Here is a 24149-nt window from a genome sequence, read left to right on the forward strand (position 1 = left end):
GGAAGTAGGTTCTGCCGTCGACGACCTCCTGCCCTTCGGGTTTTATTTCCTTCTTCCTTCGTCCTTCCCTTTGTGTCAGCTTGGGGAATAAAAGGGGCGACGCTGTTTCGGCGAAGAAGGCAATTATGTTGACATGGGGAAGCCCACTTGAACGCTTCTCACACTTAACAGGTCGATCATAACAGTGCTCTCCGAGGGACCGCGTCACGTTTACGAGAGGAGCCGCGCCTCCCTTTTCTTCGTATTTTTCTTTCTGGCCGGCGCACTAGTGGTGATTTTGCACGTTCGGCATGGAATGATTTACCGAAGTCACGTGTCTTAATCGGTGACGCTCTCTGATGTAGTGTGACGTCTCTCTGCCGGTAGCAAGGCTCCCTCGAATGTAAGGGCGCGCGTGTAAGACAGGCGACGCTGTCGCCGCCTCGCGGATCGAACTCGGTGCATACCCCCTATAGCGATTTGATATTGACTTCGCACGGCGCGTGCACAATAAGCGGCAAGCGGCAACATAGCGCTGTGCCAACATTTGTACTTACGTCACCGTTCCCGAAGGCTGTCGGTCGCCTTCGCTTCGTAGATGGGTGGGTCTCTCTATGTGTTGTTATGCTGACACATTTCTTAATTTCAGAGCAGCACTGTTTACCTTTGCGTCAAACGGGAAACAGGAGACGGTGCATTCGGCGCAGCAGCATTAACTCGCTCAGTTACGAACGGTGTCAGCGATGTCATCCGCATTCTCGTGATAGAACATGGTCTATAAATGAGCGCTTATGCCGAGCACAGTTTTTTCTAATAATACTTTATGGCACACGCAAACTGTATGTATGATGAAGTTTAAAAAATTGGCCGACGAAATACGCTTCTTGGTAATGCGATCTTTGAGCGCAGCTGCTGCCTTATTTCAACAATAGGCAACCACATACAGAAGACGCAGTGCCGAACGTAGGCAGTTTTGCGTTTCGGATTGGGCAGCACACACCGCGATCCGCTGCTATCGAGCCGGCGCTCCGGCGATGCGCCATCGCGCCATATTATAGTGGGTCACAGCCATGGAGAGGGTGGAAGATTCATCATCATCATCAGCCTGGTTACGCCCACTGCAGGGCAAAGGCCTCTCCCATACTTCTCCAACTACCCCGGTCATGTACTAATTGTGGCTATGTTGTCCCTGCAAACTTCTCAATGTCATCCGCCCACCTAACTTTCTGCCGCCCCCTGCTACGCTTCCCTTCCCTTGGAATCCAGTCCGCAACCCTTAATGACCATCGGTTATCTTCCCTCCTCATTACATGTCCTGCCCATGCCCATTTCTTTTTCTTGATTTCAACTAAGATGTCATTAACTCGCGTTTGTTCCCTCACCCAATCTGCTCTTTTCTTATCCCTTAACGTTACACCTATCATTCTTCTTTCCATAGCTCGTTGCGTCATCCTCAATTTGAGTAAAACCCTTTTCGTAAGCCTCCAGGTTTCTGCCCCGTAGGTGAGTACTGGTAAGACACAGCTATTATACACTTTTCTCTTGAGGGATAATGGCAACCTGCTGTTCATGATCTGAGAATCCCTGCCAAACGCACCCCAGCCCATTCTTATTCTTCTGATTATTTCCGCCTCATGATCCGGATCCGCCGTCACTACCTGCCCTAAGTAGATGTATTCCCTTACCACTTCCAGTGCCTCGCTACCTACTGTAAATTGCTGTTCTCCTCCGAGACTGTTAAACATTACTTTAGTTTTCTGCAGATTAATTTTTAGACCCACTCTTCTGCTTTGCCTCTCCAGGTCACTGAGCATGCATTGCAATTGGTCCCCTGAGTTACTAAGCAATGCAATATCATCAGCGAATCGCAAGTTACTAAGGTATTCTCCATTAACTTTTATCCCCAATTCTTCCCAATCCAGGTCTCTGAATACCTCCTGTAAACATGCTGTGAATAGCATCGGAGAGATCGTATCTCCCTGCCTGACGCCTTTCTTTATTGGGATTTTGTTGCTTTCTTTATGAAGGACTACGGTGGCTGTGGAGCCGCTATAGATATCTTTCAGTATTTTTACATACGGCTCGTCTACACCCTGATTCCGCAATGCCTCCATGACTGCTGAGGTTTCGACTGAATCAAACGCTTTCTCGTAATCAATGAAAGCTATATATAAAGGTTGGTTATATTCCGCACATTTCTCTATCACCTGATTGATAGTGTGAATATGGTCTATTGTTGAGTAGCCTTTACGGAATCCTGCCTGGTCCTTTGCTTGACAGAAGCCTAAGGTGTTCCTGATTCTATTTGCGATTACCTTAGTAAATAGTTCGTAGGCAACTGACAGTAAGCTGATTGGTCTGTAATTTTTCAAGTCTTTGGCGTCCCCTTTCTTATGGATTAGTATTATGATAGCGTTCTTCCGAGATCCCAGTACGCTCGGGGTCATGAGGCATTGTGTATATAGGGTGGCCAGTCTTTCTAGAACAATGTTCCCACCATCCTTCAACAAATCTGCTGTTACCTGATCCTCCCCAGCTGCCTTCCCCCTTTGCATAGCTCCCAAGGCGTTCTTTACTTCTTCTGGCATTACTTGTGGGATTTAAAATTGTTCTAGACTATTCTCTCTCACATTATCGTCGTGGGTGCTACTGGTACTGTATTAATCTCTATAGAACTCCTCAGCCACTTAAACTATCCCATCCATATTAGTAACGATATTGCCGGCTTTATCTCTTAACGCATACATCTGATTCTTCCCTATTGCTAGTTTTTTCTCCACTGCTTTTAGGCTTCCTCCATTCCTGAGAGCATGTTCAATTCTATCCATATTATACTTCCTTATGTCAGCTGTCTTACGCTTGTTGATTAACTTCGAAAGTTCTGCCAGTTCTATTCTAGCTGTAGGGTTAGAGGCTTTCATACATTGGCGTTTCTTGATCAGATCTTTTGTCTCCTGCGATAGTTTACTGGTATTCTGTCTAACGGAGTTACCACCGACTTCCATTGCACACTCTTTAATGATGCCCACAAGATTGTCGTTCATTGGTTCAACACTAAGGTCCTCTTCCTGAGTTAAAGCCGAATACCTGTTCTGTAGCTTGATCTGGAATCCCTCTATTTTCCCTCTTACCGCTAACTCATTGATCGGCTTCTTATGTACCAGTTTCTTCCGTTCCCTCCTCAGGTCTAGGCTAATTCGAGTTCTTACCATCCTATGGTCACTGCAGCGCACCTTGCTGAGCACGTCCACATCTTGTATGATGCCAGGGTTAGCGCAGAGTATGAAGTCTATTTAATTTCTAGTCTAGCCGTTCGGGCTCCTCCACGTCCACTTTCGGCTATCCCGCTTGCGAAAGAAGGTATTCATTGTCCGCATATTATTCCATTCCGCAAACTCTACTAATAACTCTCCCCTGCTATTCCTAGTGCCTATGCCATATTCCCCCACTGCCTTGTCTCCAGCCTGCTTCTTGCCTACCTTGACATTAAAGTCGCCCATTAGTATAGTGTATTTTGTTTTCACTCTACCCATTGCCGATTCCACGTCTTCATAGAAGCTTTCGACTTCCTGGTCATCATGACTGGATGTAGGGGCGTAGACCTGTACTACCTTCATTTTGTACTTCTTATTAAGTTTCACAACAAGACCTGCCACCCTCTCGTTAATGCTATAGAATTCCTGTATGTTACCAGCTATATTCTTATTAATCAGGAATCCGACTCCTAGTTCTCGTCTCTCCGCTAAGCCCCGGTAGCACAGGACGTGCCCGCTTTTTAGCACTGTATATGCTTCTTTTGGCCGCCTAACTTCACTGAGCCCTATTATATCCCATTTACTGCCCTCTAATTCCTCCAATAGCACTGCTAGACTCGCCTCACTAGATAACGTTCTAGCGTTAAATGTTGCCAGGTTCATATTCCAATGGCAGCCTGTCCGGAGCCAAAGATTCTTAGCACACTGCACAAGATTAGCAATTATCAGTTAATGTTTCTTCTGAGGTGGGATGAGGAAACAGGTGGAGAACCGGGTATTGAGTAGAGGTCACACACTCATTCACTCACAGACAGGCCTCAATGTGGCCTCACAAGGTTGGTGGAAAGTAGAAGTAAGGGGACGAAACGCTATAACTGTCTTCGGAGTCACCACCACTGCGCCAAGTAAGGGGAGGTATAGGGCAAGAGTGGAGGCGGGAGAAGGACAGCCAGGCGCAAGCACTGCCACAGGCGTCAAATGCCACTGAGGAACGCGCCCCGCAAACGGGGAAGCGAGAGACACGGCGGAGAGCCGTACAGCCACGCGACGCAGAGACAGAGGAGCGGAGAGCCGTGGATCAGGCGCGTGGCGGCAAGTAGCGCCCACTACCGGCACCGCGGCAGTGCCGCGACAGCAGGTGTGAAGGGATGGCGAGGGCGGAGTGGACGGTAGCGGCAAGAGTCACCGTAACGGCGCTTCGCAGAGGAAGGGGATACTATCCCTGTATATGCTCCCGCAGGGAGCAGAGTTGCGCATAGGTCCGCCAGTATGTTCCAGCTATGCAGTGAAGCCACTCCTCACGCGCACAGGAGGCAAATGCCGTGTGGCGTTCCATTTGCTTTTTTGCCTGCTGGTCGCGAGCTACATCCGCCAATTGTTTGCAAGCGCTGAGCAAAGTGGCACTTTTTAACGTAGACTACACACGAACCATTGCCGTAGCCGGAATGGGGCAGGGTTCCAACCCCCCGAAATTTTCTTTGTATGTACGTATACGTATATACACACATATACAAATGCACGCACAAAGGTACATATAGGGGGTAGGAACCCTTTGAAGTGAAATCCTGACTATGCCCGTGGCTCGAACAGCTCAAAAGTTTGCGTGCTAATGCGCTGTACCTTGCAACAAACAGCGGTGCAATGTTTTCCAGCATGCATATGAAGTTTTCTCATCGAGGCCAGAAGGCAAGAAATGTCATTAAAGGTGTTTAAAGGAAACGTCACATATGTAAGGTGGACGTGAGCGCATTTTGGCTGCCGAAACCAGCTGTTTAATGATCGTTGCCTAGAGAACTATTGTGCCTGCAGTTATGTCAGGGACTGTTAAAAGAGCGTCATTTATCACTAACCGTTGTTCACAGCAGCTTCGTGTTCAATATATGTGGTGCCCACACGTAGATTTAAATGCATTTCAAATGTTCACATGCGCACATTTTATGCAAAGCTTTTTTTTTTTTACGATTCGCATTTCGATGGGGGTGAAATGCGAAAACACCCGTGTACTTATATTTAGGTGCACGTTAAAGAACCCCAGCTGGTCAATATTTCCGGAGTCCCCCACTACGGCATGCCTCATGATCAGATTGTGGTTTTGGCATGTAAAACCCCATAATTTAATTTTTTTTTCTACGATTGATTCATACCGTCGACTTACCAGCTGCTTCGTAGCAGCAAATCTTCAAGTGCAAAAGATTAAAGATGGACGAGCGTCTAGATAAAATTTATTTCATACAAGGGAATGGATGACCAATGGTTGCTGGCAGAAGGCCAAGAATGCTGGTTCTTGCAGCCTTGGGGGGCAGAATTCAAAGCTACGGGAAAGGCAACAAGCTATTAAGAGTAACAACAGGTTATTTTTATTGTACAAATCACATCAAGATGGCAAACTTGTGAAGTAATTATTCACACGTTGCGGACTGTAGTATGACACATTTTTCTTTATCTTTTCATACTATTCTGGTCAATTTGCTATAACACAGCGTTTATTAAACATACAGGCAAAATTTTACATTGCTCACGTCGACTAAAGCCGATCGAACAAGCAAGATATTGTGAGTGGCAAATGCTGAAGCTATGACAGCTGTCTCGTAAGCGCGAGCGCGCGAGGTTTTCGTTTGCTGCAAAACAATGAGCACTAGCACATCAATCAACGTTACATAAAAAATCACGCCAAGAAAAAAAAAGAAAGAACAGGCGAGAGAAAAACCAGGGTGCAGTGGGCAAATTGTATCTGCCAGTATTTACTCTGTCTTGAACACACTGTTCGAGTTCCGCATAGTCAGAACAACTGTACAAGCAGCGCAGCGAATTGGGCGAATTGGTAAGTTAACGTTCCTGGTGTATATGTGCAGCGCGACATTGACATGTCGTTCATTCTTTGTCCCGCGTCTGTGTCGCGCTTCGCTTACATGGCAAAGATTGTGCAAGTGAACAACCTTTCATGCTACCCTTATGCATCTCAGTGTTAAAAGGGGTGTTACTCGAGATAAATGTTGCTTTAGTGTAAACAAGGCAAACTCGTCTCTGTAAACAAGGCGAATGCATCTCGCATATCCTGGTCCCTTTCGGAGCCGGCCGGTCTGTACTGATGTGCAGTAGCCATACTAGTCGCCAGCGCACGTCTGCCCATCCGTGCGGCACCGCGTAAAAAGCTTTGCGACCTTCTGTGCAGTTTGTGCAGTTTAGTGCGCTGCACCTCGTCGTTCTGGAATACAAGTGCCAATATGATGTGTTTCGTATCACTTCACCAAGGTCCTTGACTTAATAGAGAGTTTTAGATAGGGGCCTCAAATGTTTTGGGGCCCCAAAGAAATAGCGTCGAAGCCACTGTGCATGCGCGAGATGCAAACTGCGTTTGGGTTTTGCGTTGAGCACGCTATTTCACTGATTTAGCGGGAGCCTCAAAAGCTGCCCCCAATGATTTGCGTAAACAAACATGGCGGCACCCATCGAAGCGACGGCTCTAACATAGCAACAAAGTGAGTTCGATTCGTGGTGACGCGTGAAGTTCGCAAGCTAGGAGAAGTGACTGCGGTTATCGCTTTCTGTCAACTAGTGTGTGTTAAGAATATTGATTCATTAGACGCCGCTGATTCTGAATTTGATTGTGGATTTTATGGCTCGTAGGCCTAACATGGCTTAGCTTGGCTGGTGAAGGCATATAGTTTTTTTTTTAGAGATATTGAATTGTATTGATTGCAATTTGTATTCTCTGTTTAAAAAACCGTGCTGTTATGTTTATGCATGCCTATGTGTAACCTGTTCACTGCACCTCTGCTTTTAAACCTGATTACATAAACTCGTGTATTAGATTGGACTAATAACTAGCCATATAGGCTAATGGTCCAAATATTTCTGTGAACATTTATTCTGTGTTATTCATTATATGAAGAAAAACAGGTTCATTTTCGTGAAGAAATTTATAGCCAAAGAAAAGTGTTGCATATTTACGATGTGATAGCTGCATCCTGACTTATTGTGCTAATTTGAGAAAAAAAAATAAGGTGTAGCTAAAACATGAGTCTGTATGTAATTACTACCGGGCCATGTTAAACCAACTTGCCCCAATGATGCAAACTTTATGCGTCTGTACACAGTATTGATCTGTAGAGGATCAGATGAAACCTCGTTGAATAATAAATAGTCTTCTAATGCTCAGGATGCAGGAGAAATCTAAGTGTGCATTCATGTGAGCTGCAAAGTACATCTGTGCAAATCTTGGCTCACATAACCACGCCAAAGAACAGTTGCAGGCACAATGAATTGTATCTTAGACCAGGGTTAATGCCGCAAAATGTTTAAACTTTGGTTCTTTCCTTCAGTGTGTGAAAAAGAAGTTCACAGTGGTAAACATGTGCGAAAATTTTAGCATTGCTGCATGCACTGTTGCATGGGTTGTGCAAGCAAGCACCTGACACTTCGCTAATGCTCTAACTGCACAGCATTTGCAAGAAGTAGCAAGAAGCTCTCACTACACTTGTATTTTTTCATTAGCATGACTGGCCTGTTACACAGGCCATTTATGCTTTTACAGCTAGAAATGTCCCCAAGTGTGTACAGTGGTGTCCCTGTTTTATACTTTGTGCAGCTGGACTGATGAAGATGTACGGGTTGTGTGTCGACACTTGGGATTTTCGGGTGGCTTCCTCCAAGGCTGGCTACCACGACACAATGATTCACGGCAGCTTATGTTTGCAAGCCCAAACTGTATCGGAAATGAGCAGAGCCTTGACCAGTGTCCTGGATGGGCACGCAAGCAGTTAGGCAGTGGAATATGTGGTGAGTGTCAAGCCCATGTGATTCTGTATGGAGTTAAAGTAAAGCACATGTTCAGGCATGCGCACTGGTTTAACTTCTGGAGAACTAGATATGCAGATCAGCTGTCTCATGTGCAAACATGTGAGAACTTAATGAGGCAACTTTAATGGCATAGTAGCAGCTTCAAGAACGTTCCATTAAAACAAGAGCTAGCTTTTGAAGGAGAATCTTCAGATGTGTTCTGTACATTCTTGAGGGACAAAAAACTACCTAACTTTTGCTTGCTGTTCACATGCAATGCATGTGATCTTTGAACAGCTCACTGAAACTTTGAATGGTCACACTTGCATCAATAAAGGTTTAATGATGCAAAATATCAGAGAGAAATGCACATCTCCAGCAAATGTGTGTATAGAAAAATTGTTTCTTCAGAAAAATAAAAAAAAGCTTATTAGTGGAGAATGTGAACGTTAAACTTCCCTTCTTCAATTTACTGCCCAGACTGAAGCACCGATGAAGCTGAGGGGTTGAATGTCTCAGACCTTTGGGCATTTCACAGATTTAGGTTCTTTTTGTGCGAGAAGAATCTACAGAAGCTGGAAAGTTAAGATATTGTGTATCGCTAAATGCAGTGTGATTCTTTTAAAATAAATAACAATTAACTAACATTGACTAGACTGTCACACTTTCTATGACATCACAGACAGTGTGATGTCACAGGCTTGGGGAGCTGCTAGTTTACTTTTGTATAATTTGCTGGCCTACCCAGCACCTTGGCTCAGTAAAGGCCACCTGTTGGTTATTCTAGCTCTGTAATCTACCAGTCCAGCTGAACTTAATATCTTTTACTTGTACTATCCCTCTCTAGGCTTAATCCTACCTTAGGTGCTGAGATAGGCAAGGAATTTTCTGTTGCAATGAATCCCCTACAAGCAACCCCCTGCACTCAATCCACAAGGCCGTTGTGCTGCGACTTAGTGCTTGGAGTGCCATTATGCTGCATATTATTGCATTCTTTATATGTGATTCTCTATATCTTTGTGATCATGCAGATTTCCAGCTGGACATCGAGGTTGCTTGTGAGCCAAGGCTTCAGGAACAAGCCAGACAGTACTGGCGTGGCCTTCATTTTGAGTTGGCCAAAACTGAACCACAAGTCAAACAGATCTCTCCTAATGTGTGGATCAATTTAGAAGTGTCCCAGTCCATTCTTCAACATGTGATCATGAAGTATGGAGGTCGCCAACAGGATGGAAATGCAACAGCAGCTATTCAAGTCTATGGTACCCCACCAGTGATGAAAAACTTGGATGTGCGCTTGTCAGCCTACCATGGTATAAATGTCACCATGCCAAATCAGCCATTTGAGATTCAGCATAGCGTCTTCAGTGAAAATAGAGGTTAGTATTTATTATGCTTGTCAGCCTAATCCCATTTGTGAGGCAACTTTCTGAAAGGGGATCAAGGGAGCTTGGTACTTGCATTAGAAGAGTGAGGGCTATCCAGTTAGACCAAATTATATTATCTGTAACAAATTATGCTCCCCCCCCACTCTCTCCCTCAGGGTTAGTTCTAGTAGTAAAACATAAATACCCAAGAATGTGGATGGGAAAATGGTGCCATGGTAGCCAAGTTGGTAGAGCATCGCATGCGTAATGCGAAGATGTGGGATCATTCCCCAACTGCAGCAAGTTGTTTTTTCATCCACTTTCATTTACACTAATTTATAATTTCTTTAATTCTATTAGTAAGTACAAGTAATTTCCCCTATGTTGTCCTTGTCATTGTTTGTTGGCTTCTTACATATATATATGTATATATATATACAGTATAAGGCAGAAGAGTCTGTACACTGAGCTCTAACAACATGCTGAAGAACTAAATGTGAGTAAATTAATAATAATAATAATAATTTACTCACATTTAGTTCATTAGCATTTTGGTAGAGCTCAGTGTACAGAATTTTCTGCCTTATGCCTCATCTGAAATGCGACTGCTCTACCCTATGATTTTGAGTTGAGTAGTGGAATGCCTTTGGCACTGGGCCAGTATGGCAGGTTGAATTGGCAATATATTCCATAGTTTAGTTACAATAGAACAGTTGAGAATGATAGAATATTAAAATAAGTTCGCAGCCAATATGGAAAAACAGGGTGAGCAAACAGGGGCATGGCAGAAGAATGACGACATGAAAGCTGTTCCGCAGCTGTCCTGGAACGCTTTCTTTATCATAATCATTTGGTATGCATTCTTGTATATAGGTCAGAAATCTTCATGATCAATGTTATTTCAGCGCCACTTGAACCGAGACTGGGGGATGACAGACACAAGCACAATGCGCTTGTGTCTGTCGTCCCCCAGTCCTCGTTCCAAGTGGTGTGCAAGTAACGTTGATCATGAATTGTAACCAGCTAACCCAAGCCAGTACCCGTAAAAAACCTTTTGCGTGTAAGTGAGTGAAAAAGTTCTTGACATGTTCTGAAACTCAACACTTGTTAGATGTCATTTTAATCAAACTCCTTGGCACATGAAATGGGTCAGCAGTGCAAAGAGAAGCCAAATATGAGACAGTTCAAAAGGGTCCACCAATATAGTGAGTCCTAACTGTAAAATATGTATGATCGAGACTATGCGCTTTCGTACTTCACTGTTGCACAGTTTCTCCTACTTCACTTCTTGGCACACACCAGTGGAATGCCATTTTGTTAATGTATATGTGCACCACCCTTCCTAAGGATTTTTTTTTTTTTTGCAGCCTTTATCTTTTTCTTAGAAAATATTGCTTCTGGTATGGTTACAAAACTATCTTTTTTCTCTATTAGCAAATGCTTTAGGGTATTCGGTTGTCATTCCTTTCTTCTGTCATGTCTGTGCACAACAGTGTGTTTTCAGATAAATTAATCTGTTGTTCTGGTAACAATAATTTTGATTGCTCTCCATTTAGCTCGTATGAACCAAATAGTTTCTCTTTCAATGTTGTTCTAGATACACTTGCAGAATTCAGTGATGTTGACTAGCATTTCCTTGCAATATACTGGATGAAAAGAATATGTTGCCTTCCTATTCTTTTATGCTTCTGTCCTCATCTCTTGGCAACAGTTTTTTGTTATAATATGGATGGCAATAAATCATTCATTATTACTGTAAGCTAAATCACCTAGCTTCCTTTTATTACTTAGAGTAACAAAGGCCATGAACGTGACAATGGCAGAGCCATTGGATTTTGACACAGCTGTGAATGAACTTCAAGGTTTATTAATCCTTTCTCTGCCCTCCCCCCCCCCTATTTTTTTTCAAAAGTGATACACCTCCAATGTCAGGTTTTTTTTCTTGGATTTTATAAAACGAATAGAACGGTTTGTTTTTGGTTATGCAGAACGGCAAAAATGACATGGATAATGGCAAATGCTCTCTAGGTGTAGTCCTCACATTCCTATCTGACGTCAGTGACACAGTGGGACAGAAACACGAAAACGTAGTGGTATGTTTATGGCACTGGAAGGGTTAATGCATAAACAAACTACTGTTTTGATGCTCCTCGCCATTATTAAAGGGACACTAAAGCGAAACAATAAATCAGTTTAGACTAATGGAGCATTGTTTGCGAACCCCGCAGGCAGTCATTTCAAAAAAATTGTTTGATTATTAGATGAGAAAATGAAGGTCCAAGCATCAGTATTTGAACTTTGCGCCGAAACCCCAGCACCGGTACATCAGCGTGACGTCAAGGATTCCAAAATATGTTTTCGCATTTGGGCCGCGCTGGCTGAATAAAGGTTCCCGAAACTTGCCATGTTTAATATTTGGTTCCTTTAAAAAGACAATGTAGTCAATCTGTACCGCTATATATAATTAGTAGGCCCTAGAAGATGCCATCAACATCCAAGATGTCACAGCCCCCAGGTGCAGGAACTCAAGTAAGCGTCGCCACCCGTATTTCGTTCTTGCGCTTTTTCTGGCTTACCAAACATCTTATCGTTGTTAGAGTGGTGTTTTTGGTGTTGTAGAACGGTAATTTACTGATGCAGAAGAAATCATTTTTCACTTTAGTGTCCCTTTAATGTTAGTGAAACACTTGAGGTAGTGTGCACTTTTGTACACTGCCAAGTCAACAAGCCCAAAATAAGCAGCAGGTAGTGGTACCTTATTGATCTGTGTGCACATATATAGGTACTTGCAAATTATGAAAGAGTTCAGATATAGTGAACAAATGTTTATAACTTGTTTTATAAATTCTGTGGGAAAAAAAAATTATTCATATTTCAATGGCTATGCAGGTTATGGAATCTTCATAAACACAAGCAAAGGAGGAGTCAGCTTGTCTGGAGTGACAGTGACGAAAAATGGTGCTGATGGAATCGTTTATACACGGCATGAAACTAAAATAGGGAGCAAAATGAGTTTCTGTCAATCTTCATCTGTGATCAACATTCGTTACCCAGCAGTTTTTGTCTACCAGCTGGATGAGAAGAACTATAAGTCGGAGTGTAAAAGGGTAAGTGTGGCTTATATGCAGCATATTAATTGAGAATGTGTGGTTTACTGGGGTAACAGCTTTAATGTTGTTTGCACTCTCCCCTGCAGGAACTAAAGGCCAGGCATTCGAATTTGGTGATGACAATTCATTTTAAGAACATGCAGAGATATGATGGCCGAACTAAGCTTGAAGGAGGCACAGTGACTGTATGGAATGGAGACCAAAAGCTGGATGAACATATCTTAGCACGATTTAACATTGACAATACAACTGTGCCACAAAGTGTGTCTTCAGAAAAAGGCGGAGCTCTCACAGTCGAATTCCAGCCACCAAAGTATACATACTCTCATCTGAGTGACATATTTCCTCAACTGCAGTTCTCCATGGAAGCAGTGCTTGACGTTGGTAAGTGTGCTTTATTGCTATTATTGCAATGAATAACATTGACAGCAGGTCAAGTGTATTGTTGATGCATGTATAAGTTATCACTGAAGCATATATGCCTTCATGCATTAATATTCACAGTGTTTGAACCCTTGATTAGAAGGAAAATACAGTTGTAACAGTCTCATGATTATTCTACAATGAACATGCTTACTGCTCATTGTCTGCCTTGTTGAGAAGTTGTAAATGCATCCACCGTTACTGGGGCATAGCATATTTGCACAAATACAATGTCAGCTTTGTGTGTGTGCATGTGCGTGTAATTACCAGCTTGAAAGAGCATCTTGTGCCATATTTGGAACAGTGCTGTGAATATAATATGATATATATTATTATACCCCCCCTCCCCCTGTTTATAATTTTGTGCTTTAAAGTTATGTTGAACTCATTCTAAATAATTAAGCAGTTGAGCTCTGCAGGAAAGCTGTCAAAAACTTTCCAGGAACTTTGCAGGAAAGGGTGTATACAAGTTTGCATGCACAGCAGCTGAAGGCCTGTGATTGAGCGAAAGCACAGTGAAAGGAAAAATGGGGCAATCCACTGCTCCTATGCTAATGCAATGTGCCACAATGCCTGCTCATGCAGCCTTGCAAGCATAGCTGCACCTGGTTTGGGTTGGTATGGCTAGCATTGCCCACAGTGACTGTTAGAGCCTCGTGGGTGTGCATCACTTATCATGTTATGCTCAAATGTTCCATTTTAAGCCCATATATATATATATATACGGTCGCATTCCTTGTCATTAGTTCATGTTATAATTGTAATACCTAAAAAACCATTTTCCGAGTCATCAAAACTCCTACATTATATTAGTGTAGATGGATATGGTATTATCAGAGTGCAGTGAAGGATCGATTCATTCGTTGGAATATGATGAAGGAAAGCGACATTTCTGAGCATTTTATGCCATTCATCTACTAAGCCAAGTGGACGACTGGCTAAAAAACAAATTTATCATAAGAACAACTATACATGGAATTTTGGCTGGCTTTTTATTCTTTCCATGATTACATTGTCGCTTTAAAGCTCCACTTAAGCAGCCTATTAATGCATTTTATGCACCTTCATATGAGAGTGTCTACTGCTGCTTTCACATATGGAATTGTCTTTTTCTTTCAGGAAAAGACTACGACCTTAATGTGACAGACTGCCATATCAGTAACAACAATGGAAGAGGTATTTGGCTTCGTGATGGAGTGGCAGGTGCTAGCATTGTGGAGACAGAGATTCAGGACAATTCACATGTTGCTGGTATTCACATAGATGAAGGTGTTGGAGATCTTGTCATCAACAGAAGTGATATCAGTGGAAACCAAGGCGATGGTGTTAATGCTACTTATGCTGGTGGCTACAAGCACATTCAGCAGTCTTTCATACATGGAAACTCAAAAAGGGGCATTGCCCTGTGGTTCAATGAAACGTCACACTGGATCCCTTTTAATTTTACCACCCACATTTCATTCTCAAACATTTCATCAAATGGTGACATTGGAGTCTTACTTGGAAATGTGTGTAGGGCTGATGCATTCTGGAACATCAGTATGAACACACTTGGAGCAAATGGTGGTGCTGCTCTTCTTTACCAGTCATGCTGGATGAAAAACTCTGTAAATGGTATTGGTGAAGGTGATGTCTTGCACATCACACACAATAGATTTGGAGGAGCTGCAGAGTATGGAGGATCACACAAGTTGTCAATTCAAATGACACCAGCACTTAATGTGAATGCTTCTATCAAGCACAACAGTTTCATGAACCACACATCTGGAGTAATTTGGATTGAAAACAAGGACCACGAAGAATACCTGGAGCACCATGCAGACAAAGTTGCTAAAATTCAGATTACTGAAAATGATTTCAAGCACAATTCTGGAACATTTGTTGCAAGAATCGGGCTGGTTCATGGCAGCAGCATGCAGGTGCTGAGTTTTGATCATAACAGGTTAGAGCAAAACAGCATTCAACAGCACTTTCCTCATCTGAATCCACGGTCAAGAGTTGCAGCTGTTGTTGTGGTGACTTCAAACAATACAGTCATAAGGAGGAACCGATTCATCAACCCCATGTCAGACTATGAGCTGGGTTCACACCTTGATGACCACAGCAGCACTATTGATGCATCTCTGAACTTCTGGGGGCTGGATGCTGCAACTCCTGATGTTTCTGTGCGAATCTACAACAGAATTTTTGATCGCAAAGATCGTTACAACTTGGCAACTGTGCAATTTCTGCAGTATTTGTTAAATGCTCATGACCTTGACACAGAACAATTAATTTCATCCGTTTTTGAGCGAGACAAGACTATGCAGTTCAAATCAAGCTTGGAAATTGGAGGAGAAGTGATGGGTGTTGTCACCCTTGAGAAGGGCCACTACACAGTGAAAAAAGATATTTTTGTGCAACATGGGTCAAAGCTGCTCATAAAGCCAGGAACGAGACTGCACTTCGAACAGTCAATTGGTATGATGGTCCAAGGAGAACTTGAGAGTGATGGTACTAATGAGCAAATTGTGTACACTGGAATGCCTGTTCCCATTGTCACTGAGGAAGAGGAACTGGAAGTTGCTCCAATGGATGTGGAAAGCCTGAGACTTTCTGCTGTCACTGAGGGCACTATAGAGGTGACAGTCAATGGAACAACGGGTGGGGTGTGTGCGTATGGCTTTACTATTGAAGCTGCAGCACTTGTCTGTCAGCAACTTGGGATGGTTCTGAGCCCACATGACTGGCTGATGGAGCCAGCCTCCCAAGCATCAAGTGGGGGCACGAGAGACATACTTTTAAGTAATGTCCGCTGCAGTGAAATGGACACCAGTTTTCTTACTTGCAAACATGAAGTCGTGGGAGAAGATTTTGAAAACTCATGTTTTTCTGAAGTAGGCATACGCTGTGTCAGGCCATCGTGGGCTGGTATTCGCTTGGGTGTTCATGCGAGGCCCAGTATTCTCAAGAACGTGATCATTGAAAAAGCAGGACAGCTTGACTATGCCACACATGCCTTTAAGCCTGCATTACAGGTTGATTTCAATAACCACATCTTGGAGCACCTGACTGTGAGGGAAAACACAGACTCTGGAATAGGTCTAATGTGGAATGACATATTCAGGGACATCCATAATCCAGTGGTCAAATTTTCAGAACTCCATAACAACAATCGTCATGGGATAATAACAAGATCTCAAGGTGTGGATATAGCAGACAACATGATTCAAGGAAATCAAGGTGGTGGCATATGGTATGACCCTGTTTTCACGAGGCAAGAACAGAGAGATATGGTGCGTTGGGCTGAAGATGCAGTCACAGTCATTTCAGAAAACATTCGGCTGAACCCCGATGAAAGGCGTTATATACGAGTGGCTGGAACCACTCCTAACACAAGGAGGGAATTTCAAGTGTCTTGTGAAGACAAGCGTGCTATTGGCATTATGGTAGTGGACCCCTTTCGAGAAGACTCTACGGAAACTCTTCTGATTAGAAGAGGCAGAGATTTTGAAGACACATCTGCTCCCATTTGGGATGTCAGAAAAAACTTGACATCATTCCCTTTAAGAGAAACTGGCTTTATTGTAACACTAAGGTACGAGACAGGATCGGCACCAAGAAGAGGTGCTACGCTGATGATGACAGCAGTTCAACCACTAGGTAAGTTTGCTGTGTGCCTATCACTAATACTTCATGTTTATTATCGCAGCTTTGCTGCAACTCGCTTTGCATTTTACAATATTACTACAAACAGCAGTTATGAGCTAGGAAATAGGCCAGTAGTGTTTATTTGTTCACCACACTGATTCAGTTATGGCACAATATAACGTAATGTATATCTGAGCACATATACCTAGGATCAAACCAACAGTTGTGTGGTTTCAGAACTATGGCCTTAACCACTACACTAGAGCCACTTCAAGCAAGCAAAGAGATCATACTTGCATTGGGCACTGACAAATGCTCTTTTTTTTTTTTTTTTGTCAAGCCCATTGTATCACAGTGTCTGTTGAGATGCAGTTCTTTCAACACTGGTGCACTGGCACCGTAGCATGCTCTGGCACCGTAGCATGCTCTGGCTTCATTCCACTGGTCTTCACATTTCATTGTATGTGCTGTCTGTGATGTTTGCGAGTTCATAAAGAAAATGCATACAATAAAGAAAAAAAATTAAAAGAGAGGATGCACTTGGAGTAAACGAGACTCAGTAAAGGCTACCACTCAAAAGGCAATGCACACGCCTTCTGCTGCATGCAAGCTGCATGCCACTTGCAGATTGCAAAGGAGCCTCTTATCTTTTTCCATGCGTTCTTGGATGGCACTTAATTTTTCTCAAGACTTTCCTGGTATATTGAGATTTTTTTTCTTCTAAAGATCATGTGGGAGTTTTCAAGTGTATCATGGAATTGGGGACTCATAACTGCTGTTTACAGTAATTGAATTAAGGGAAGCAAAGTGTCACTGGGCTTGGGGAACTTTTTCTTTCTCTTAACAGCACTGTTTTACGTGACTGCCTTTTTTTATTTTACTTTATTTTATTCATACCTCAAAGGCCAGAGGGCATTACACGAGATGTTGGTATTACAATGGCAGTAAACATGATACATCAATCAGTATCGTCATTATTGATTGAGTCTTTGAAGAGAAGGTGGTCGGTCATCACGGCAATTTGGATGGAAAGATCAGTCCAGCCTTTGGCTGTACGCAGAAAAAAGAGCTGCTGAGAAGTGGTTGTGGCGTGAAGCACAATGAATTGGATGAATAGGGTTGTCGTCGGCTGGTAGCGCATGAAAAAATTTGTGGTACCAACATAGGCGCACTATCCTGCAGCATGCGGCAAGTGTTTTAAGTTCAATTTGCGTTTTTAGGGTCGAGATTGTAGCATGATGGGAATAACTGCTGAGAACGAATCTAGTGGCACAGTTTTTAATCATTTCAAGGGTGTTGGTTAGGTTGGCTTGGTTGGGATGGAATAAAGAACTCGCATATTCTAATTTGGATAATACAAAAGTTTTGCAAACAAGGAGCTTGACTGGAGAAGTTGCAAGCGTGAAGTTATGGCAAAGGAATCCTAGTACTTGATTAGCGGATTTCGTAATTTCACTGATGTGACGAGTCCATGTAAGATTGGGGGAAAGGTGAAGCCCAATATATTTGGCAGGGGCTACAGGGCAATTGTAAATATAATACAGTGATATAATACCATTATAATGAGTCTTGTTGGTAAACTAGCCTGTCATATCTTCTAGGTGCTCGTCGAAGGCCTTGCACAGGGTTTTACTGCAAAGACACAGGTTGGTAATAGTTGTAATTTTGTTTGTGCTTTCCTTCTTCCCCCTCAAAAATATTTTTCTTTACTACTGATGTATCTTTCTAAGCATGCATGGTTAATAAAGATGAATGTGTTTGGAAAGAAGAAAAAGAAAAGCAAGGAAGAATAAAAAACTGTGCTTTACAGATATGTATCTTGCTTAAGTCACATTACCGTTTTTTGTTTTTTTTATGAAATGAGATTGTTTAAACTTCCTTTAGCAAAAAGTGTTGTCTGTCAGAAAGCAGGGCAGGTGTGCCTTATGCATCAGTTAATGACGATTTCCACCATTTGATTAGGAGCAAAATTCGTGCTGCAAGTTCATACAGCCTCATATGACTGCCTTCCACAAGCATCAGAGTTTGTGTAGGCAGCAAATAATTGTGTTGGCAGTTGCTCACATGCTTAGAATAGTTCTTTAGTTTTTATATTCAACCACTGGAGATCACTATTAAAAAGTTGAGATCACTCTTGCGCTTCCTGCAATTGCTTGGCTACCTTACCTTGACCTGTATTGTGCTGTTAGTTGCGATTGTGTACTATGCAATGTACCAAACATGTGCCATACTTGTGTGCCGTCTACTCACTTATCCACTTGTCTTTTGCCACTCTCAGCATGGAACCTATAACCAACTGCCCCAAGCCAACACCTTACTGTGATTACGTAATTTTTTTTTTGGCTGCAACAAACAAAAAGAGAGAGCTAAATAACCTTATTTCTTACTTTTACATTGGTTACAGTGGGAGAGAATGAGTGAGTTGTGTAAATTTATGAAATAGCCAAAAATCTTTTCTTGATTGTATGGTTAACAGCAGATCTTGTTTTGTCAGGAATAAGAAAGTAACTGTATAAGAGAACATGGGCTTAGAGAAATGGGCTGTCAGGTTTGACCATGTAAATGAAAAAGAGAATGCAATCTAGATTGGAAGATATCTTTGATGACTGAGTAAGAGCTTGTCAATGTGATTGTAATAAAAGATGTGCGATACCATCACGACACTGCTGTGTGAAAATAGAAGTACGCTGTGTGCGAAGTCATATTAAAGTTAATGCTTGCATATCTTCTTGTAAGCCAGTTTACTCAATAATGTGACACAATTCCTATTGTTACCCTATGCATTGTGTGAAGAGCACATGGTATAGTTATAATTGTACTGATAAAATGCATGACTATAGATAAAAGCAGCACTTGAATCACTTGAATCAGATGTACAACATTAGCAAATATGATGACTACATTGCACTGATAAATAATCTACTATGCAAAAAAAGGCTGAGAGGCTTGGATGAAAGGCACAAGAGAAATGATAGCACATGAGCTATGTCAGTACAGCTGTCTTTGCATATCATGGCATGAGTTGGATGTAAAAAAATCTTGTGTGCTAGTATTTGTTGCTAGAAATGTAAGGTATCAGGTGAGCCAAAGTGTGTTGACTATTACTGTAGCTGCTCCATTCACTCAATGTAACATGTATGCACCTACTGATCTAACAGGTCAAGCCCAATGGCTAGAGTACAAGCTCAGTCTGAATATTGAAAGAAACACCATTACAAGTTGTGGCTATGGTTTTGGAAGCAATCATTACAACAGAGACATAGGCCCAGATGAAGCATTCTACTACCATCGCTACAGCAATGAAACTGTTCACCTGGTGAAGAATACTATAAGGGATTCTCAACGATATGCTATCCTTGTTTCGTCGCCATTATGGGATCCTCTCACCTCTTCACTGGCAGAGATAGTCTACAATCTTACAGGTAAGAAGTTCTGCCAACTTCACAAAAATTAGTTGTATGTAGTTTTCGCAGCTGTTCTAAGTGATGCCATAAATGATGTCAAAGACTGCCTGCATAGCTCTCCAGTTTATTTGTACACCAGGAAGGGGAGAAAAATATGAAAAGATACTGAGGTTGTTTAAAAGCTGTCAAGATGATGAAAACCTTTTGGTGTGCAGGAAATCAAATCTCCAACAACCAAGGTGGGATAAGCCACTACAGTAGAGATCTCAGAAGTTCGAACAACCTTTTCCATTGGATCATCAACAAAACAGAATTTCATAACAACCATGGTGGCATTGACCTGAGACTGCCATATGTCTGGGACTACAATGAAAACTACACACACAGTGTGGTACTTGTTAATTCAACACTCAAGAGCAACAGGAACTTCAAGCTCCGTATAGATGGGCACTTCGCTCGCTTCAATGCTTCTTGGAATACAGTCGAAAGCAATGAATGCAGTTCTGGGGAAGGAGTCTTCACCATTGGTGGCATGGAGAAGGAAATGCTCATCAGAGAGAACCAGTTTCTCAACAACGTGGGAAAGTAAGTAAAGTGTGTGCTGTTAGTAGGAATAAGTGCAGGAGAAAAAGAAATACTTCAGATGTATGCCAGTCTGACAACTGATGCATCAAAGGCAGCGAAGCTGTATAGGAGAGTTCTCACACCCTTCGGAAACACTATGGGTCTGCTTGCTGGCTCATGGCCCCGCTCAAGCACATTTCTCGTGGCTGGCTGTTTTTAGTGACAGCTCCCATGCAGGCTACATTGCAGCAACACATTGTTGGCTTTCAAATTTGCAGCTGTACAAACCTTTAGCTGTTCTACTACATGGAGACAGTATAACGCTATGTAAGAAACAAGAGTTAAGGATTACTGGAGAGTGCACATATAAGTTTTCTGTTTCAGTGATATATATGGAAGGTAACGTTTATCTAATAGTAATTGATCATTAAATCTCAAAGCAAATCCAGGGCTTTGACACACATTGGGTTGCAATTCAATTTGATATCGACCATGCTGTGGCATGATGCCACACAAAAACTGCTGTGGGACTCCCCTTAACAGCTTCACTGTAAAATCTCGCCCATGCAGTAAAAAAAAAATTATGGGGTTTTACGTGCCAAAACCACTTTCTGATTATGAGGCACGCCGTAGTGGAGGACTCCGGAAATTTCGACCACCTGGGGTTCTTTAACGTGCACCTAAATCTAAGTACACGGGTGTTTTCGCATTTCGCCCCCATCGAAATGCGGCCGCCGTGGCCGGGATTCGATCCCGCGACCTCGTGCTCAGCAGCCTAACACCATAGCCACTGAGCAACCACGGTGGGTATCCCATGCAGTAAGTACTATACTGGGTAAAGATACAGAACAGTGCATATTTGCAATAAGAAAAATTTTTGACCATTTACAGGAAACAGCACTAAAGGATGGGATGAGCAAGGAGCATACACACATGCGCTGAGCACGTACCTCCAACTATGTTGATTCATTTCAAGCAACCTTTTGTTAAAACAACCACAGGCAACCCTGCAAGCCATCACACATGCACATTTTCATATTTGGTGCTTTTTCTATCTTATTTTCTCATTATCAAGTTGACATATTGAGTTATCAGGAGAACATGTGTCAAAATTTGGTACTAGTTTTGAGTCTGTGTTATGCCAAGGTAAATCAAGACCTGAAAGACCTTCAAAAAAAGAGGGCTGTAAAAAAAGAAGAAAAAAAGAAAGAAAGAAAGGAAGAAAAAAAAAACTCCTATGGAAACAACCACTAAATAGGAAATAATCCGAAATTTTTTTCAACTTAGAAATTTTAAAAATAAGCAGTGAAATCTGTCCGAGAGAATAAAAATAGTACACGCAAAGCTACATTAAGTTTCAACACGAGCAAAGTGGCAAACAATGCGAAAGAGCAGGACGATAGCACCCTGCGCTCTTTAAAAGTCAGACAGCCAAAGCGTTGAACTACTCAGTCTCGCAGTAGCCAAGCTTTTTTCTGTAGAGAAACATGGAATGCTAAGAAATGAAGGCCCATGCTATTCAGTGGTAAATGCCTTGTATATCTCCAGAGCACATTGATCTGTTACTTCTAATTGCATGCACCTGGTCAAAAAGCGGCATACTGCCACACATTGCACTATGCTAAGCCACATTGTTATTACATGGTTATTTAGTTATACATCTAATTGCTTGCATGTTCACACAGATGATCGTTGACGCATCATCCAGTTTGACTGATGTATGCACACCTGCAGGAAAGTCGAATTTCGTAAACATCACTGGACTTGAAAAGCACAAACTGTGTGGCATTTCTTGTGCTGCAAGCACTGTGTGTACATTGGTTGAACCAGCCGATGCGTCATCTACGTGAACATACACACAACTTTAAGTCCCATTCAGGTTGCAGTTTCATTTTGTATAGCATCATGTGTGGATGTATGCCATCTTTTGACCAAGTGTGTGTAATTAGAATTTACAGGGACCAATGTGCTCATGAGGTATTTGAGGCATTTTTCATTGAACACCATGGACCTTCCTGTTTCAGTATCTTGTTTATTTCTCTTTCTAGAAAACAGCTTGACTATCTGTTAGACTGATTGGTTCAACACTTTGGCCATTTGCCATTGCAAGAGTGCAAGATGCTCTTGTCCTACTCTTACTTTATACCGTCATACTCATATTGAGGCTTAGTGTAGCTTTGCGAGTACTATATTAATTCCATGGGGTGTATTTCACTCTTCTTTATTGCTTTTTAATGTTTTCACCTTTAGATTTTTTTTTTTTTGCTTATGATTTATTACCTTTTGACAATCTCCCCTTTTTCAAAAGCTATTTAATGTTTGTTTGTTGCTGTTGCAGTTGTTTTGTCACGACATTCTATTTTTCTTTAAGGGCCTTCATTTCTTCATTTGTCTTGACATAAAACAGCCTCTAAAAGTTGTGCCAAATTTTTACATGTGTTTCCCTGTTGACTAAGCATGTCAATTATAAAAGGAAAGAACATAGAATAAGCAATAGGTATGACAGAATTTGTACATAGTGGTTTGAAGGGTTGCCTTTGACTGTTTCAAAAATGGGCTGCTTGGAATCAATAAATGCAGTTATAAATCAATGCTCAGTGTGTATGTACGCTGCGTGCTTGTGCTAGCCTTTGATGTTGTTTCCTGTTAGTCTGATGCTTAACCAACTAGATAAAATTCAAACTTTTGAACATTTTCTTCAGGCTGTGATATATAATGTCCAGGCGTATTGTAATGGTACAGGGCAGTTTGTGTTTCTTTAGTCAATCTAGTTCTCATTGCATGCACTAAACCTTGATGGAACTGATTGCAAGCACTAAACCTTGATGCATGTCAAGTCAACATGACTTTTTTGATGGTAAACATTGCCTACCAGGGCTTAACCTTTTATGGAAATGACAAGTGAACAACTTTTACTGTTTCAAGCATTACCAGAATGTTATTCATGTGGTACTCTCTGCAAAAAGGCAAATAATAAAGCTGGAAAACATTCTTATGGAAGAAAAATATGGGACCTATTTGTCCCACTGCCCTGTACGCCTGTGTGACAATGATCGAGAGAAATGTGTCTCATTGTCTATCTGTGCCCCCTCAAGTCTTTCTAAATTATCAAAAGCAATCCGGATACACTGGTATACTATACAAGTTTAGCAGAGTTTCTTGCTGGGCGTGTTGATACCTATACTTGTGAACCAATAGAAAATTGTTTCTTTAAGCATCTGTTCAGTTTTTTTTCTTTTTTTCCACAAATATTATACAGGCTACATGCAGGTCGTGTATGCTTTTGCTGAGTATTGAGGCACCAGTATTGTCTTCTTAGCTGGCTGCAGCTTATAGTGCCAGAAAACCAATCATTGTGAACACCTTAAGGGCTGTGCTTTTCTTGGGGAGATTTATGATGTCAAGTGGAGGCAATCAGTTCCAAGTCCACTAATGATAAGATTGGGCACAAAATTTTACAACACATCAAAAGAACTATTCATCACTATACCTTTGATTGGCACCTTGCACACATCATCCTTTTTTCTTTAACTCTTGTTTTCCCTTCTTCGTGCTTAAGCATACTTACCAACCCTCCCAAATTTTTCATAAACTTTACAAATTTTTGCTCATTCTACGATCTTATGAATGATGCATCAA

General features: G+C 42.0%; 1 protein-coding gene across 1 annotated transcript in view; it reads left to right on the forward strand.

The window, feature by feature from the left end:
• The window catches only part of bark (C-type lectin domain-containing protein bark beetle), a 96373-nt gene that overhangs the window by 61828 nt on the left and 10396 nt on the right, over nt 1-24149 (forward strand). Inside the window, exons 3-10 of the mRNA XM_050191672.2 lie at nt 7822-8012; nt 9044-9391; nt 12269-12486; nt 12576-12873; nt 14032-16554; nt 18144-18188; nt 19701-19964; nt 20162-20531. Of these exons, the coding sequence (XP_050047629.1) occupies nt 7822-8012; nt 9044-9391; nt 12269-12486; nt 12576-12873; nt 14032-16554; nt 18144-18188; nt 19701-19964; nt 20162-20531 (4257 nt within the window). The remainder of the gene's footprint in view (nt 1-7821; nt 8013-9043; nt 9392-12268; nt 12487-12575; nt 12874-14031; nt 16555-18143; nt 18189-19700; nt 19965-20161; nt 20532-24149) is intronic.

The sequence above is a fragment of the Dermacentor andersoni genome, chromosome 1 (assembly GCF_023375885.2).
Source record: "Dermacentor andersoni chromosome 1, qqDerAnde1_hic_scaffold, whole genome shotgun sequence".
In the NCBI taxonomy this organism is placed as follows: domain Eukaryota; kingdom Metazoa; phylum Arthropoda; class Arachnida; order Ixodida; family Ixodidae; genus Dermacentor; species Dermacentor andersoni.